The sequence below is a fragment of the Labrus mixtus genome, chromosome 10 (genome assembly GCF_963584025.1).
Source record: "Labrus mixtus chromosome 10, fLabMix1.1, whole genome shotgun sequence".
Lineage (NCBI taxonomy): Eukaryota > Metazoa > Chordata > Actinopteri > Labriformes > Labridae > Labrus > Labrus mixtus.
The window spans coordinates 26,957,099-26,971,670 of NC_083621.1; the positions used below are offsets into that span (position 1 = coordinate 26,957,099).

General features: G+C 38.9%; 3 protein-coding genes across 3 annotated transcripts in view; 1 reads left to right on the forward strand and 2 right to left on the reverse strand.

Moving 5' to 3' along the window:
• nxt2 (nuclear transport factor 2-like export factor 2) overlaps positions 1–446 on the forward strand; it is a 176,015-nt gene extending 175,569 nt beyond the window's left edge. The window contains exon 5 of the mRNA XM_061048949.1: positions 153–446. Within this exon, the coding sequence (XP_060904932.1) occupies positions 153–337 (185 nt within the window). The 3' untranslated portion in view covers positions 338–446. The remainder of the gene's footprint in view (positions 1–152) is intronic.
• zc4h2 (zinc finger, C4H2 domain containing) overlaps positions 1–1,580 on the reverse strand; it is a 185,741-nt gene extending 184,161 nt beyond the window's left edge. Inside the window, exon 1 of the mRNA XM_061048948.1 lies at positions 1,569–1,580. The gene's annotated coding sequence lies outside the window, so the exon portion shown is untranslated. The remainder of the gene's footprint in view (positions 1–1,568) is intronic.
• Positions 443–11,697, reverse strand: acsl4a (acyl-CoA synthetase long chain family member 4a). The gene is made up of 15 exons (XM_061048940.1): positions 11,610–11,697; positions 9,171–9,736; positions 8,915–9,092; positions 8,704–8,813; positions 7,535–7,673; positions 7,274–7,424; positions 4,702–4,825; positions 4,515–4,586; positions 4,228–4,367; positions 3,968–4,140; positions 3,798–3,872; positions 3,508–3,696; positions 3,192–3,306; positions 1,844–2,001; positions 443–1,626 (listed from the first exon to the last, which is right to left on the reverse strand). Exons 2-15 carry the CDS (start codon positions 9,525–9,527, stop codon positions 1,469–1,471), a joined length of 2,139 nt encoding a protein of 712 aa, XP_060904923.1. The 5' UTR covers positions 9,528–9,736; positions 11,610–11,697; the 3' UTR covers positions 443–1,468.
• Positions 11,698–14,572: the final 2,875 nt, after the last annotated feature.

The window sequence follows — 14,572 nt, forward strand, 5'->3', positions numbered from 1 at the left end:
CCGAGCATGGAGAGCTGTGTAATTGTAGCATTGGGTGTCAGGCATTTTAGCCAAATTAAAGTGTGAAACTATCTAGGCAACGTCTATTTGTATACTGCCTTTTAGTGAAGGCATGCTAATCCAGATTCAATCGACCCTTTCTTTATTCTCAGAACAAGCAACCCAAGGCCAGACGACACTACTCGTGGTGACTGGTGGGACAGTCAAGTTTGAAGGGAACAAACCTCGCTTCTTCAACCAGAACTTTCTTTTGACAGCTCAGGCGTCGCCCAACAACGACGTGCCTGTTTGGAAGATTGCAAGTGACTGTTTCCGATTTCAAGACTGGAATAGCTGAGGCTCTCCTCATTGATGCTTTCCCTCTGTAACGTGGATGAACACTCAACGGTGATACTGTTTGTTTATATTTTGTTTTTGTAATAAAATCAAATTCATACAACACTGAATATGAAAAGACTTTTATTCCTAAACTGTTGAACAAGGCATGTGATCATAATGGTGGAATAATAAATACAAACAGGATCACCAAACAAACCGTTAAGTGACTCAATGTCTGCTTCCCTGGTTTTAATGATACAAATCTATTAGACAACACCTCAAAAGAACATAGAAAACACTTTAATATTAAAATGAACAGACTTCGCTTCAGATAACCGTATACCAAATTTGTACATTGACCTGTTAACTGAGGTAAAACAATATTACAGTGTGCCAGTTGTGACTAGCGTATGCCAATAAGCCTTTTAGGAGTTAAGCATGCTTGTTCTTAAATAAATAAGGTGCCCACCATACATTTGAATTGAAATTCTTTCTATACAAGCAACCCACTATTTGTAAAGTTCATATATTAAAACATTTGCTTATCTTCCTGAGTTTTGTGTTTGCACATTTTGGTCTTATTTTCTCAATAAATTGACAATAACAAAAGCATAAATAAGAAAAACAGACGTAATAAGTGGATAAGCAGACATAATCATGAGTATTGTTTTTTCTGTCTTGATCCATGTCAGTGTTTCTTGGTGGGTAAACTTGACAGTGAAGCCATTCTTGTAACAAAAGCACAAACTATTTGTTTTTAATCTAGATGCCGCTAATCTGCTTGACTACGCAAGTACAGCAGACTGAAGGCACAGTAACATCAGGACTCCATCTTTACAAAAACATTTACAAGCCTCCTTGAAGAGTACACTTAACGCTTTCCATGGACGTAACAACAAAGCATCATCAACATCAAGATGACAGTGGTCATTTAGCTTCAAACTAAGTGCTAGGGAATTCAAGTGGATGGCAGTTGAGTGCTGAAATGGTCTTAAACCCTCTTTCATGGGCTCTTTGACAATCAAAACCACACAACAACAAAAAACTAAGCAGCATGTGACAAAAAAAATCCAACAAGGTACCAGAGGATTATTTACAGACCAAAACAGTGGTTTCATGGTAACAGAATCATGGCTGACATTGATGGGGGTTATTTGCCGCCGTACATCCTCTCTATGTGATGGAGATAGTGGTTCTTCAGCTCCTTCCTCTTCAGCTTGAATGCGTCTGTGACAAGACCCGTCTCTGGGGTCCACGGCTCCGGGCTCAGGTGCACCTTCACAGGAATCTCAAACCGTTGCAGTTTAACTAAATGGATGAAAAGTGAAAAAGTGATGCTTACCCATAAATATATAACAGTATAATTCAACGTAAATAATCAATACATTTGTGCTTATTTTCTACTGAAATAATGGTGCACAACATTCACAAAGAACATGTGCAGATGGAGATTGGCTCAAACATAAAACAACATTTTACACAGTGATATATCACAATATCATGAAAAGGCATTAGCATCTCTTACTGTTAACAGCGACCTCCTTGATCTCCTTCAGGACTTCCCTTTCCATGTCGGGGTGAGTACAGATCTCCTCCCATGCTGCCACGATGCCTCGCTGTTTGGCCAGTTCCGTTAAACTCTTCTGGTTGGGAACCACAAAGCTGATCACGTAGTTCTGCTCACTACAAGGATGAAGAGCAGAAAGTGGTTGACAAAAGGCTTTAGTTACACAAAAAAGATATGCATGCTGACCACTTAAAGATGTGGAGGTCAAACATTTACTTTAGTTCTAACAGTAAGTTTAAGGTCATGGTAGTGGAGTCATTTCAATACATTCCTGAAATTTGAAATTTAGTGCTGAAAGAAGTCGAGGTGTCAGCTGAGGTGTAAGCCTAAAGAAAGAGTTTATTTTGATTGTAAGCATTGCTGAGATATGCTGCAGTACGAGTTCAAGTCAAAAAGCTCAAATGTTTTTGACACTCGGGTGAAATAAAAGTCATGAAGAGAGCTGAGAGGTCAATGAAACCGGGGGATACGTTCAGTTATAACTGAAGTCTAGAGAGAATACAATTCAGGATTATGAGATGAGGTGTGACCTCAATTGAAGCATCAAAAGCAGAATGGTTAAGTTAACCTGTTTGATCAGTAACTATTATTAAGAGTTGGAGGAGCCGACAGTGTTTTTCATTTATGTGTTGGCAAGCAAATGATAGAAGTTAAATAATGAGATGAAGAGAAAGATAGAAGAAGTTAAAGTGTCTGATGGTGCAAAAAACAGAAAAGCAAAAGAAAGATGTTTTAATGCATCTTACACATCAAAGTCTGAGCTTGCTAATTAAAGAAACATTTTATTAACTATCAGCAATGGACCATATGACTAGAATTAGTACGTTTATCCATGTTTCAAAGCTCGACTGCAGAGCAATAGAAAAAAAAAAGATAAACAGTTTATAAGAGTGAGAAAATATCTACATATATCACGTTACCCAAAGTTGCAGAGAGAAATTCAAATCTTAGCAAGTGTTAAGGGTGTGTGTTTTCTTTCCACCAGCGCAAACAAATGTCAACATACATTGCTACTTTTTTCATGACCTAAATTGAATCATCCTCATTATTGGTTCAGACAGGTTCAGAACAAGTTTGTCTTCGTTTCATTACATTCCAATTAAGAGACACTGTCCCTGTTGGGCGTCTCCTCTGACACGTTACTGACACTCAGTAGCTGAATTCAACTCTGATGGTTTTCAATTACAACAGTGTTTGACGGTGCAGCTTTTGAACAGGTGAATCAAACACATTCAGCAGATTTGTCCACTTAAATCTTCCACAGAGCTACTGTCTTAGCGGTCATGAGTCAAGGCGACGCACCCACCTGTTTGCGTAAGCACAGATGTTGTCTATGAGGGAGCAGTTTTTCAGAGCAGACTCCACTTTACCGAGCGACACGTACTCCCCGGCCTGCAGTTTCACCAGATCCTTCTTGCGATCTTAAACAGAAATATAAAAAAATCTGTTATCAACAGTGCTCTGTTATTTTTCTGTCACAGTTGCCTGTCAGAAGTTCCAACCGCACTGACTGCAGATTAGTGGTGGACTTACGTATGAATGGTGCGCCTTTCATTAACATCATCAGATGATAGCTGGGGGGAGGGGTAAAGTGAAGTTGCTGTGGGAACAAATACACTCACCCACTATTTGTAGACATCCATCTGGGTAGATCTCTCCTACATCCCCGGTGCAGAACCATCTCTGACCTTTTTCATCCACAAAAAAGTCCTGATTTTTGCTCTCGTTCCTGTAGTAACCCATGGTAACATTGGGACCACCGATCAGGATCTCGCCTCTTGGGTTTGGCTGGTCTTTGCTGGTGTACCCACCTGAGGAGAGCCGGAGATTGGAGATTACCTTGTGATTAAAAATAAATACTTATCATTCCACACTGGAGATCAGCGTGTGTGAGTTTGACCCTGAGCCCTACCTTCAGCCCAGTCCCTGAGTTTGATCTCACAGCAGAGCAGAGGAGCTCCAACACGGCCAGTGCTGACGTCCGCAACTGTATAAAAAGAAAAAAAAAAAGACACAATCCTTTAATGTCATTGTTATTTATTCTCATCTCTTCATACTCTACATTTTAAAATCGGGTCTTACCCTCGGTGATGGTGCCTGCTCCGCATGTTTCAGTGAGTCCATACCCCTGACCCACCGGACAACAGAAACACACGTTCATAAATCGCTGAGTGGCTGCGGACAGGGGAGCTCCTCCAGACAACATCATCCTCACTCGTCCTCCCAGAAGTTTCTTCACTTTCCTGAACAACAGGCTGCAGAGACAGATTGCTTGGTTAGATTTCAAGTGAATCACCTCAAATCTCGTTTCTTAGAAAATATTGAACTCAGTGGTTTCTTACACGTTGCATAGGGGTGCGTCATAGCCTCTCTTTATCTGATCTAGTTTATATTTGTAGCCAAGGGTAAACAGCTTCTTCTGAAGAAAATTCATTTCTTGCACTTTGCTCATCACATTCCTGTTGATGCGATCCATAATTTCCTTTCAAAAGGAGAAAAAAGAACTCATTTGTACATTTGGTAATGACTGGGTTGGAAACAGTGAGCAAACAGTAAGGGGAGGAGAACCAGAGAGAAGGCAGTATATTGTGTTAAGGACAAAAGAAAAGATATAAAGCAGAGTTCTTACCGGCACAGCTGCCATCAGGGTGGGTTTGAGCACAGAGCTGTCTCCTTTACTTCCTTTCTTTATCTTTGTGGACTAAAGAGAACAGAAGAAAACAGTAAACAACAAAGAGTCAGGGACTGTAATAATAATGTAGAGAAGTAATAGTAACAACACCGGGTATGTTGGGAGCAAGTTTGAGGGGTATTACCTGGTCTGACAGTGTCTGGGGGGATGAGTAGCCTATCCGACAACCGTATGTGACACAGGAGATCTCAGCTGTCATTTCAAGAACATGAGCCAGGGGCAGATAGGCTATGTAGGTATCATCAGGCCTGTCAGAACACGGGGAGACACAGTAGAGGTGGAGCCAGCAGTTATTACATGTTCTCTCTTTCTCCATCCAATGTTGACACTGACCATCTTTGACTATGAATCAACAGTCCACAGTGTTTAATAAAAGATAGCACATTCTAAAAATTGCTATGTTGTCCTTCCTTACACCTCAAGATAGCCGGCGAGCTCTGGTTACTTACTCTGTATATCCTAACAGTTATCTGATGGATCAGTTAGTGAGATAAGCTGTTCAGTAAAAGCTGAGAAGTTGGGTATGGCTGAACTGTGGCTGGTGATCTCTGAAAGGAACCCTGTTGTATCCTTTATATGGTAATAGGGATTGGAATCAAAGGGTAACTCACACTACCATACAATGGCCCACACGATTGATTATATCAGGACCATTACCCTCTGTGATAAGTGCAAGTCATTGTGACAAGTATGCCTTTTTGTAACGGTATGGACCAAGACCAAAAAATTTAATTTTTATGTTTAAAATGATTTTCTTTTTTTAATGATACATCATGATATCTGGTTATCCAAAGTGCCCCAAAAAGGTAAAGTGCAGGATTAATCGCATTAACGCCCCGATGAGGTATCATGATGTACTGACCCTGTGAGTCAAATTCTAATGGCATTCTGTTTAGAGAGCAGTAATACATTCAATTTAAATATCAATATGCGGTGGCAGCGACACGATCATTGTAGTGAATAAGTCATGATGGCGGTTTATTGCCATATCGATTGATTGATTTAATTTATTATTGTGTCATGCACACAAAGTGCCCAACCCTCATGGGCTTATAAGACACTAAAGAATTCAGTTGCAGTGGTTCACATTTACAAATCACAACATTACAAAGTTGCCGGCTCCTGTCACAGTTCAGTCTTAAACAACGTGTTCTGTCTTTTTTCCCAGGCTTTACAAACAAAATCCGCTATAACAAAAGGTTCCTTTTTTAAAACACAACTCAAGTTTTTCATGACCATCTAGCCAAAAGAAATCAACATAAATTGAAGACATTCTTTTAAATAGAACATCCCTGATGTCAGCGTACATCGGACAGTAAAACAAAAAGTGAATCTCGTTTTCAGTTTCTCCTAACTCACACAACAAACAAACTCGATCTTCCTCTGGAGTGGAATTAAACCTGCCGGTCTCTAAAGCTAAAGGCAATGTTCCTGAACGTAGCTGAGCGCAGAGGGATCTTTGTCTTTTAGTTAAATTAAATTTAGCAGAGGCTTCTAAGCTGTAGCAATCCTTTGAGACAATACGTTCTTAGTTTTGGTTTGCACCATATATCCACAGACCATTTCTCTTTGTACATTAGAAACATATTATTTTTTATTTCCTGAATATCACAAGTTAACTTATTTAGAAAAATAAAGGACATATTATTCTTATGGAATACAGATGTTATCTCCTTTGCCCATGGTGACAATGGCAGGTATCCCAAATAAAAATATTTTTTGTGAGTCTCTGATTCGACATCTTTACAAGTCTATTCCAAAGCCGAAGCGTTTCACATTTATGTCTGATGTTTGGAGGCTCCCATCCCATATCTCCATTCACAGCGATGACTGGCGTTAATTTATGGACTCCAAAGAAGGACCTCAGAGCTCTCTGATGTACAGAATTGCAAATTAGATGTTCCGGGAACCCCCAGACACCGGAGGCATAATCAGACACTGGACACACACATGAATGATAGAGTTGTGTATAAGTCTGAAATCCCAGATTACCACAGTGTTTAACTTTGTTCAGTACAGATCCCAGAGCTCGACCAGCTGACTGAGTCAAAACACTCACAGCTTCTTTAAAAGTCATGTGTTCATCCAATGTCAAGCCAAGATATTTATATTGATCAGCATATGATAGCACTGTTGTGCCTAAATGAAAACATCAATATTTTGTACTACCATAGACTGTAAGTATTAATGGACGAAGCCTGATTGACATCAGCCATCTGTTACTTCAGGGGGCTCCGGAGGCCCATTAGCAGCAGCTGCCATGCTGGAAATGCTGTCTCAGCCTAACTTTCAGTCAACCTAACGACAGGCTTAGATCTGAAGCTGAGGCAGGATTTAAGCCTCAAGACCGTATGTATCGTTATCAAAACGGAGCAGTTTCTTTTTTATTTTTAAATCACCCCCCCACCCCCCCTACAGTGTGTGCCCATGAGGACAATAACTAATCAGATATATTTCATTTTTTGTACCAGGCTGTAAACATGTTTATTTATGCTGTAAAAACTGCCTTTTCACCAGTCATGTGTTTGTGACTTCCGGTGTTCCTGGAGCTAGCGTCACTCAATGAACTGCAGGATTTTACACTTCCACATTGACTTCATTTTTCAAGACCGGAGGTTGCTGCTTCGTCCTACCACTAGTTTGTAATATTTTTCAGAGTTATCATCTACAGTTAAAAGACATATAGGGAAACTCACCCAAGCCCAGGGATGCGTTCACACTGGCCAGTCATTCCTGCAATCAGGTTACTGTGGACAATCATGACTCCTTTAGGTCTGCCTGTAGAGCCGCTGGTGTACATCACCACAGCAAGATCCGAAGGCTGGGGCTTCACAATAGCCCTCCCCACTAAAACACAAACAAAAGCTTATTGTCTTGGACTGTACGTGTGTCTACAATCTGTTTCACTCCTATATTGGACAAAGAAGCACAAGCAAGGTGATCAGAGAAATACGCACTGTTCTCAGGCAGCGAGCCCAGCTCTTGAACAGCATGCATGCTGTGGATGGACAACCCTGCTGGGTAGCCTTCTGTGTTCACTTTCTTCTGGTCCACGTAGATCACATGCTTCAGTTTGGGGATCAGTGGAAGCACATTCTGAATGAGAAGAGAAGACAGGGCTGCTGTCACAACAGGATGCACAAGCACATGATTTCCTTTTACAAGTGAACATTTAGATATGTAGCTTCACATTTAGGGACATAATCTTTAAACGGGGCAGCAATTCAACCCGCTAAAATCCAGAAATAATCATCCACATGAAATACCTGAGAATCAAGAACAATGGTGAAAAGTCTTAAAGGTTTGTTGAAGATGTTACCAGAACTATATCAATCATTTTAATACACAAAAGCTTTAAAAATACTTAAGAGGATAATTTCAAGAATACCCTTAATGGGTAATGCAAAGATTAACATTCAATGTGTATAAAGAGCACATGAAATATTAGAGGTGGGAAAAAATCATTTGATGTAAAAATCAAGATTCTTATCTTCTGAGATTTTAAATAGATTCATAACTTCCAAAAATTGAAAAAAAAATTGGGCTAACCAATCTCTCCCTGCTAAGTGCTAATGCTAGCTCTTTAACTCAGTATAATGCCAAATGGAGCAGCAAGAAATTCAGCCATTCTCACAGATAACTGAAGTAGATCCTTAATGTACTCATTCAAAAATAAACTTTAACTAAACTTTAAAATAAACACCCAAATATTCCCAGCCATACTTAATATATTCTGTATTTCTCCCAGCTTTATTATCCTAAGCTTTCTCACATTCAACTCTCCTCAAACATTTGGTTGAACCTTATTTAGAAACATCTGGACAAGCACAATATGTTGAAAATAACTCAATTAAATGAATGTTGGTTTCAGTAGAAAGATTTAAACACAGCTGTAGAGACAGACAGAACGATGATCATGCCGTGTTAGACTGTTATTTTTCTTACTCTAGAGGCTTCCACTAGTTCCTATTCATACATTCATCCAACTTTCATGTTTCTGAAATGTATATATAGAGATATTTAGAGAGAGGAGATGTTTCATGGTCAAAGCGTATACATAGCTCCTCCTGTATTCAAAAGAAAGCCGTTTAACTTATGTTCTGTAAGTGGGAAAAAATAAACTCACCTTCAGTTTATTCTCAAGCAGATCCGCACTGGTAACAAGATGTGTGACTCCAGTCTCGTTCAGTCCAAATGCAATGGCCTCGTCTCCCAGAGTGGCATAGAATGTCACCACTATAATAAATACCAAAAAAAAAAAAAGCATAAAAACAAGAATTTAATACACTATCTAAATTTTAAATATGACATCTTGTTCTAGAAAACAAAATACTTACATGGGAAATTCCTCCTAAAGCATGCCTGAGCAGTGATCATCCACTCCGCTCTGGTTTCACAGAATATTGCAATACTGCTCTTAGGCTGTTGCCCCAGAGCCGCCAATCCGCTGCCAAACTGGCTGACTGCACAGTCCATTTCATTGTAGGAGAACCACCTATACTCCCCCAGGATCAGCTAGCAGAGAAAAGATAAACATCAGATAACTGTTTTCCTCACAAGCATCCAAAGAAGTGTAGCAACGGGAGTCCTTACCTTTTTAAATACTTTTCCGCTAGGCTGAACCTCATTCTCTTCACTCAGTATATCACGGGTGCCGAGACAATGACCTTGCCCAAAGCGCTGCACGGCATGGTCAAACAGCTTATCTAGAGTGTCCTTGCCTGGGAAGTCCTCCGTAGCAAGGGCATCGAAGTGGTCCACACAGCGATATGGTCCCTCTGGACGGCCTGTGACCGAGCGTGCCTTTATCCGTTTAGACTGAGCTTGTCTTTCCCCGGCACCAGTGATGAAGTACCAGGGCAGGAAAGACAGGACGGAGTACAGCCATACCAAAAGGTGAACTGGAAAGAGGAGGATAGCTTCGAGTGCTGAGTCTGACTGGAGACCCATACTGTTCTCTGAAGAATTCAGGAAGGGGAAGGGAACTGAGCAGCAGTGGTGGTCCGACTGGTTTCTAATGCTGCGCTGTTCCCAGAGATGTTTCAGGGCGTTAGGATAACTATGTGGAACAGGACGCCTCAGAGAAGTCCTCTAGCAGACACCAATAAGAATTCCACAAAAACGATAATATGCAGTCCACTGTACCCCAGACGTAACACCTGAAGGGGAAAAAGTGAAATCACCATGAAAAGGTTAATTTATCAAGCAAATAATAAAAAAATTAAAAAAATTAAAAAAATCTCATTTAATTAAAAAAAAAATGGGGACAATGAAGTTATACTAGAAATAGGTCACATGCTAACCACCGTCGGCTAAGGGGAAGTTGGTTGTCTGGTAGCACACTTCTCAAAAACAATCAGCCTTAATTCTGAGGATGTGTTTCAACATTACAAGCTCTCTTAGGTTATCTGAGAGGAGAAGCAGAGTCATGTCCCCTCTGACAAGACTACTGTCCAACAATCTCAGCACTACACGTTCTACTGAAGAGGTTAGAGCTGAGGAGAGCCAATGGCAATACTCTTGAAGCTCACCCCACTCAGTGTGGTAAGTGAAAAGGTCACTCTAGGACAAGCTAAGCTTGGTAATAACGTCAGCGAGAGGGTGGATGAAGGGATTACAGCTGACAAAACTAAAAGATGCACTTTCAACATAAAACCACTGAAGAGAGGAAATGAATGAAGTAATTGTTGTTTACAGCTGTCATGTGGGACCTGCTTTCATGTCACAAAATAGATAAAGATATGACTTCCGTTACATTTGATAAAGGAAGCACTTTTTTTCAGGTTTTAACATGCCTTAGTATTAACTTATCTAATTCAAGATCAAATAAAGTAGTTGATGTAGTGTTGTAACAAACTCTCCCTACCCTAAAAGTCCTACATTGCACATGGTGTGATTCACATTTCAGTGAATCACACAGCTCAGATCTGCGTCACGTCTGTATAAAGAGAAACATCTGTCTGTACTCCAGAAGGTAAAAAAAAAAAAAAAAAAGATTGTGAAGCTATGGTTGCCTCAGGTCTTTACTAATATGGGCTGACTGAGCACCAGTTAACATTCCTCAATAATAACAGCATACAGTACGTGGCATTACAGCTCTACCAAGTAATAAAGTAGCTGTGAAAGCAATGTTCAGTGACTTCACCGACACGTTTTTCTGGCTTTATTTGCATGTTGGACTTAAACCAATAGGAAATACAAATGATTTAACTAACCCAGGAGCCTGGCACATATTCTGCATAACTATCTCTCAACGAAGACAAGCATGGCAGAGAACATTAAAACTGAGCTAATGCCCTGTGATACACTCAGCACACATGAATGAGCTATTTCCATGGCAACATTATCAAAGTCAAAGTCAACTTTATTGTCAATTTCAAAATATGCCAGACATACAGTGGAATCGAAATTGCGTTTGTCTCCGTCCCACGGTGCAATACAACCAAAATAAGGTTAAATAAAATAAGATAAGTAATAAATTCTGAATAGTGCAAGAGGCACAAAACAAAATGGTAAATAAAATAAAATTTAAAGAAAAAGTAAACTTGAAATGTGCAATATGAAGCCATTTTTTGACAGATATTAATATTGTTACACAGCTGTAACAAATTACGATAATATTCCTCCCAAAAAAAAAATTCTGAATTAAAGTGTTAGCAAGTTTGTTTCTTCTCTCATTTTCAAAACAATAAGGCGCTTTATTTATGTTAAAGAAATACTGAATGAGAATGTATCTAAGCTTTCAAAACACAACACATAGGCTAACTAGCGAGGCGAATTCACCCTCGTCAGACACATTTTACATGTAGTTTTCTGACAATAGAAGAGGAGCGGGATGGCAGACACACGTTGCTGCTAAAGCTCGTATCACTGTTAATGTAAATTAAAGCTAGCTCCTTAAACCAATTCACCTTCCGCCCACACAAATTAAACCAAACGTGAACCTACAAACAGATAAAGGCTGTAATGAGATCACACGGGCCAGCTGGAGAGTGATACCCTGCTCCACAGGCAGGCTGGATGCTTTCTTACCTTCAGCAGTGGGAAAACCCGGTCAGTTGTGCCTCTACCACCATCGTCTCACTACCCTGAAATGACCGAGAGTTACCTTTTTCACAAGACCTAGAAACCCGGAACTTCTACGTCATCTGATTCCATATTTCTAGACCAATGAGCGACGCGGAGCGGATTTGGCGTCGTTTTTTCCCCCCGTTACGTCTGCTAAATGACAAATATATTTCAGGAAGTAAATGCCGCCTCTGTTCTCAGATGTTGTTGACATTGAAGTGTCTGTGTATGTCCTCTCGTGTTGGTATAAGTAAAATGCCTTTATTTTGTGTAAACATGTTAAGCAGTAAAGGCTGAAAACGAACTAGTCTAGATGTGTTAAATAAGCCTTAAATAACTCCCAGAGACTATCTCCTGTAGGCCAAAATACTCAATTAAAGGGTTTCATTTTGCTGCAGGAGGAAACTCACATGTTTTATATGAATGCATTGTGATAAAACATGAATCCCCAAAAAGATCCCATCAGACATGGTCAAATAAGTCCACTTCTACATTATAAACCGTGTGTCTCATGCTTTTTTTTAAAAAGAAAATGAAAAATAATAACAAAATGACAAATATGTATAGAAACCAATTAAATATGATGCACTCTTTGTCCTACTAAAAATTGTGATATTGAAATGTTACATGGACATTAACACCCCTGTTAGATAAAAAAAAATCTGTTACATTAAATTGAAATGTTAGTAGGCTATATAAAGTATTAAAGTAATGTTCAATTATGTTATGATGATGTAATTTTTTGACCCAGTGTAGTAGGCTACTGATGGCGCCCTCACGTGGCTGGTATAAATAAAATAAACATTTTAATAGGAAACCAGATCGGAACTGAAGGTTGATGTTGAAATCTCAAAGCAGTTTTGATTATATTTCTTAAGATTGACTGTCTTGTTGCCAATCATTTAGAGACACTGTCTTTCTTCCTGTGCATTGTTTGTATTTTCCATTGTGTATAAAAGGCTTTATGTGGAATAGACTAAACATGCTGTCCCAGCTTCCCATACATTGTGTGTTCACTAAACTTCATAAGTAAAGAGAAAAAATCTCTATCAGCAATATCTGCACACATCTGGATCCTGCATTATTCTCCGTCTCTTAAATTGTTCAGGCTACTTTTTTATGCATTACATCATTATAACGTTAAAAGATACAATTATGCATCACCTTTTACAAAATAAAACTATCTCGCAATTTAATGCAACATCAAGGCCATGCATATTTTTTATGGAAGGAAAAAGGTTAGAGATCTGAAAGTGTTATGGTAAGCTTTTCATGGGATATGTTCAGACTGCTCTAAACATTGAAGCACCTGTAGAGGGCAGTGTAGATGAATCAATAACAGAACCTTGTTCTTAAAGGTAGATATTGTGTGCAAGCTATGTCTAAGCGTAAGCTCTTAAAACCTTTTAAATGTCTTTGAGCATTTGCCTGGCTTGTTTATTTGTCAAAGAACCCTCTGTCGTGTTATGTTTGCCCTTGTAGTGACTTATATAAGATGGTTACACCACCTTAAATTAATTATGAAATACTTTAATTTCAGGCTGAGTGCAGAAACAATGAATAATATAACCATACATGTAAAACCATCAGACTGCATTGTCTCCTTATCACTTATGCAATGATTTTGGTTTGTTAAAGCTGAGAGCAAAAAGAAAATAGAGGACCTGACTTACACTCCTTTTAAAGAGGCAGGGGACGTGAAGGGAGCAGATGGGTCAATTGGATTTCCATAATCTTTGGTAAGATCAGCCTCAAATAAAAATACAATACATGAAAGTCTTTTAGTTTAGGATCTGTGTTTTTTTTTCCTCAAATGTTGTTTTTGGGAAATTGTATAACCCTTGAAATAAAACACCTTTAAACATTGTATTTGCTTATAAACTTGCTATGGTGTTATATTTTTACTCTAGATTTCTCAGGTTATTCAGAATATGTATGGCTTCTATTACACTTTGTGCAACGTTGCCTGCTGCACAGGTGCATGATGATCAGTTCACCTGACAAGGCTCTGTACCACTTGGATCTTCTTATATTCATGAATTATTTAAATGCCTTCAAATTCTACTCGCCACTTAATATGTCTCAATGTCCTGTAAAGTTTTTAGTGTATAGTTAAGATTTTGTGTGTATAGTTTACTTAATTCTTGCTAATAATAGCTGTAAATACATATTTATCTTTATTTTAATTTTATTCCTATATATATATCCTTATTTTATTTTTACTCATATGCATGCTCTTTTTCTGTCTTTTACTGCTGCAACGCTTGAATTTCCCCACTGGGGATCAATAAAGGATTATCTTATCTTATAACTTGAAATCATATTGCTTTTAAAGAAGGGTACAAGACAATGTAATGTGATGATACAGAGCAACTGGGAAAAACACATCAGTTTATATAAAATGAACAATATGTTAAAAATTCAGTTTTGTATGTAACTGCACGGCCTTTTTAAGTAGCAGAGGTTTAGCCTGCTGCTAATATGATCTATTTTAAATGCATCTTGCTGCTAAAAGGGTCACACAGCTGGTCGCTTTGTGCATTACATACAGCCTACTTTGTATCACTGACTATTAAAGGACATAATACATCACATAAGCAATGAAAAGAAGCCAATTTCACCACAAGCCACATTCCCATAACAGAATAAACAGCAGGTGGCGCCTCTACTCTCCAGCAAGTTTGGCATTTGAACTTAACTGAAGAAGAGTTCAGCCAGATGACATGAGTAAGCAGAAGTCAAACCTCCAGTGTAGGAGACAAGTTGAAAATGTTTATATGTCATTATGTGAGGGAGGTTATTGTCTCCTCAGATGTGTTTATTTTGGATTTTGTTTTTGCATGCTTCTGTGATGTATAGAATTTCAAATGAGCATAAAACTGGATGAGAGCGAGACAGCCCAGCTGATGGAATACTTAATGTATGTG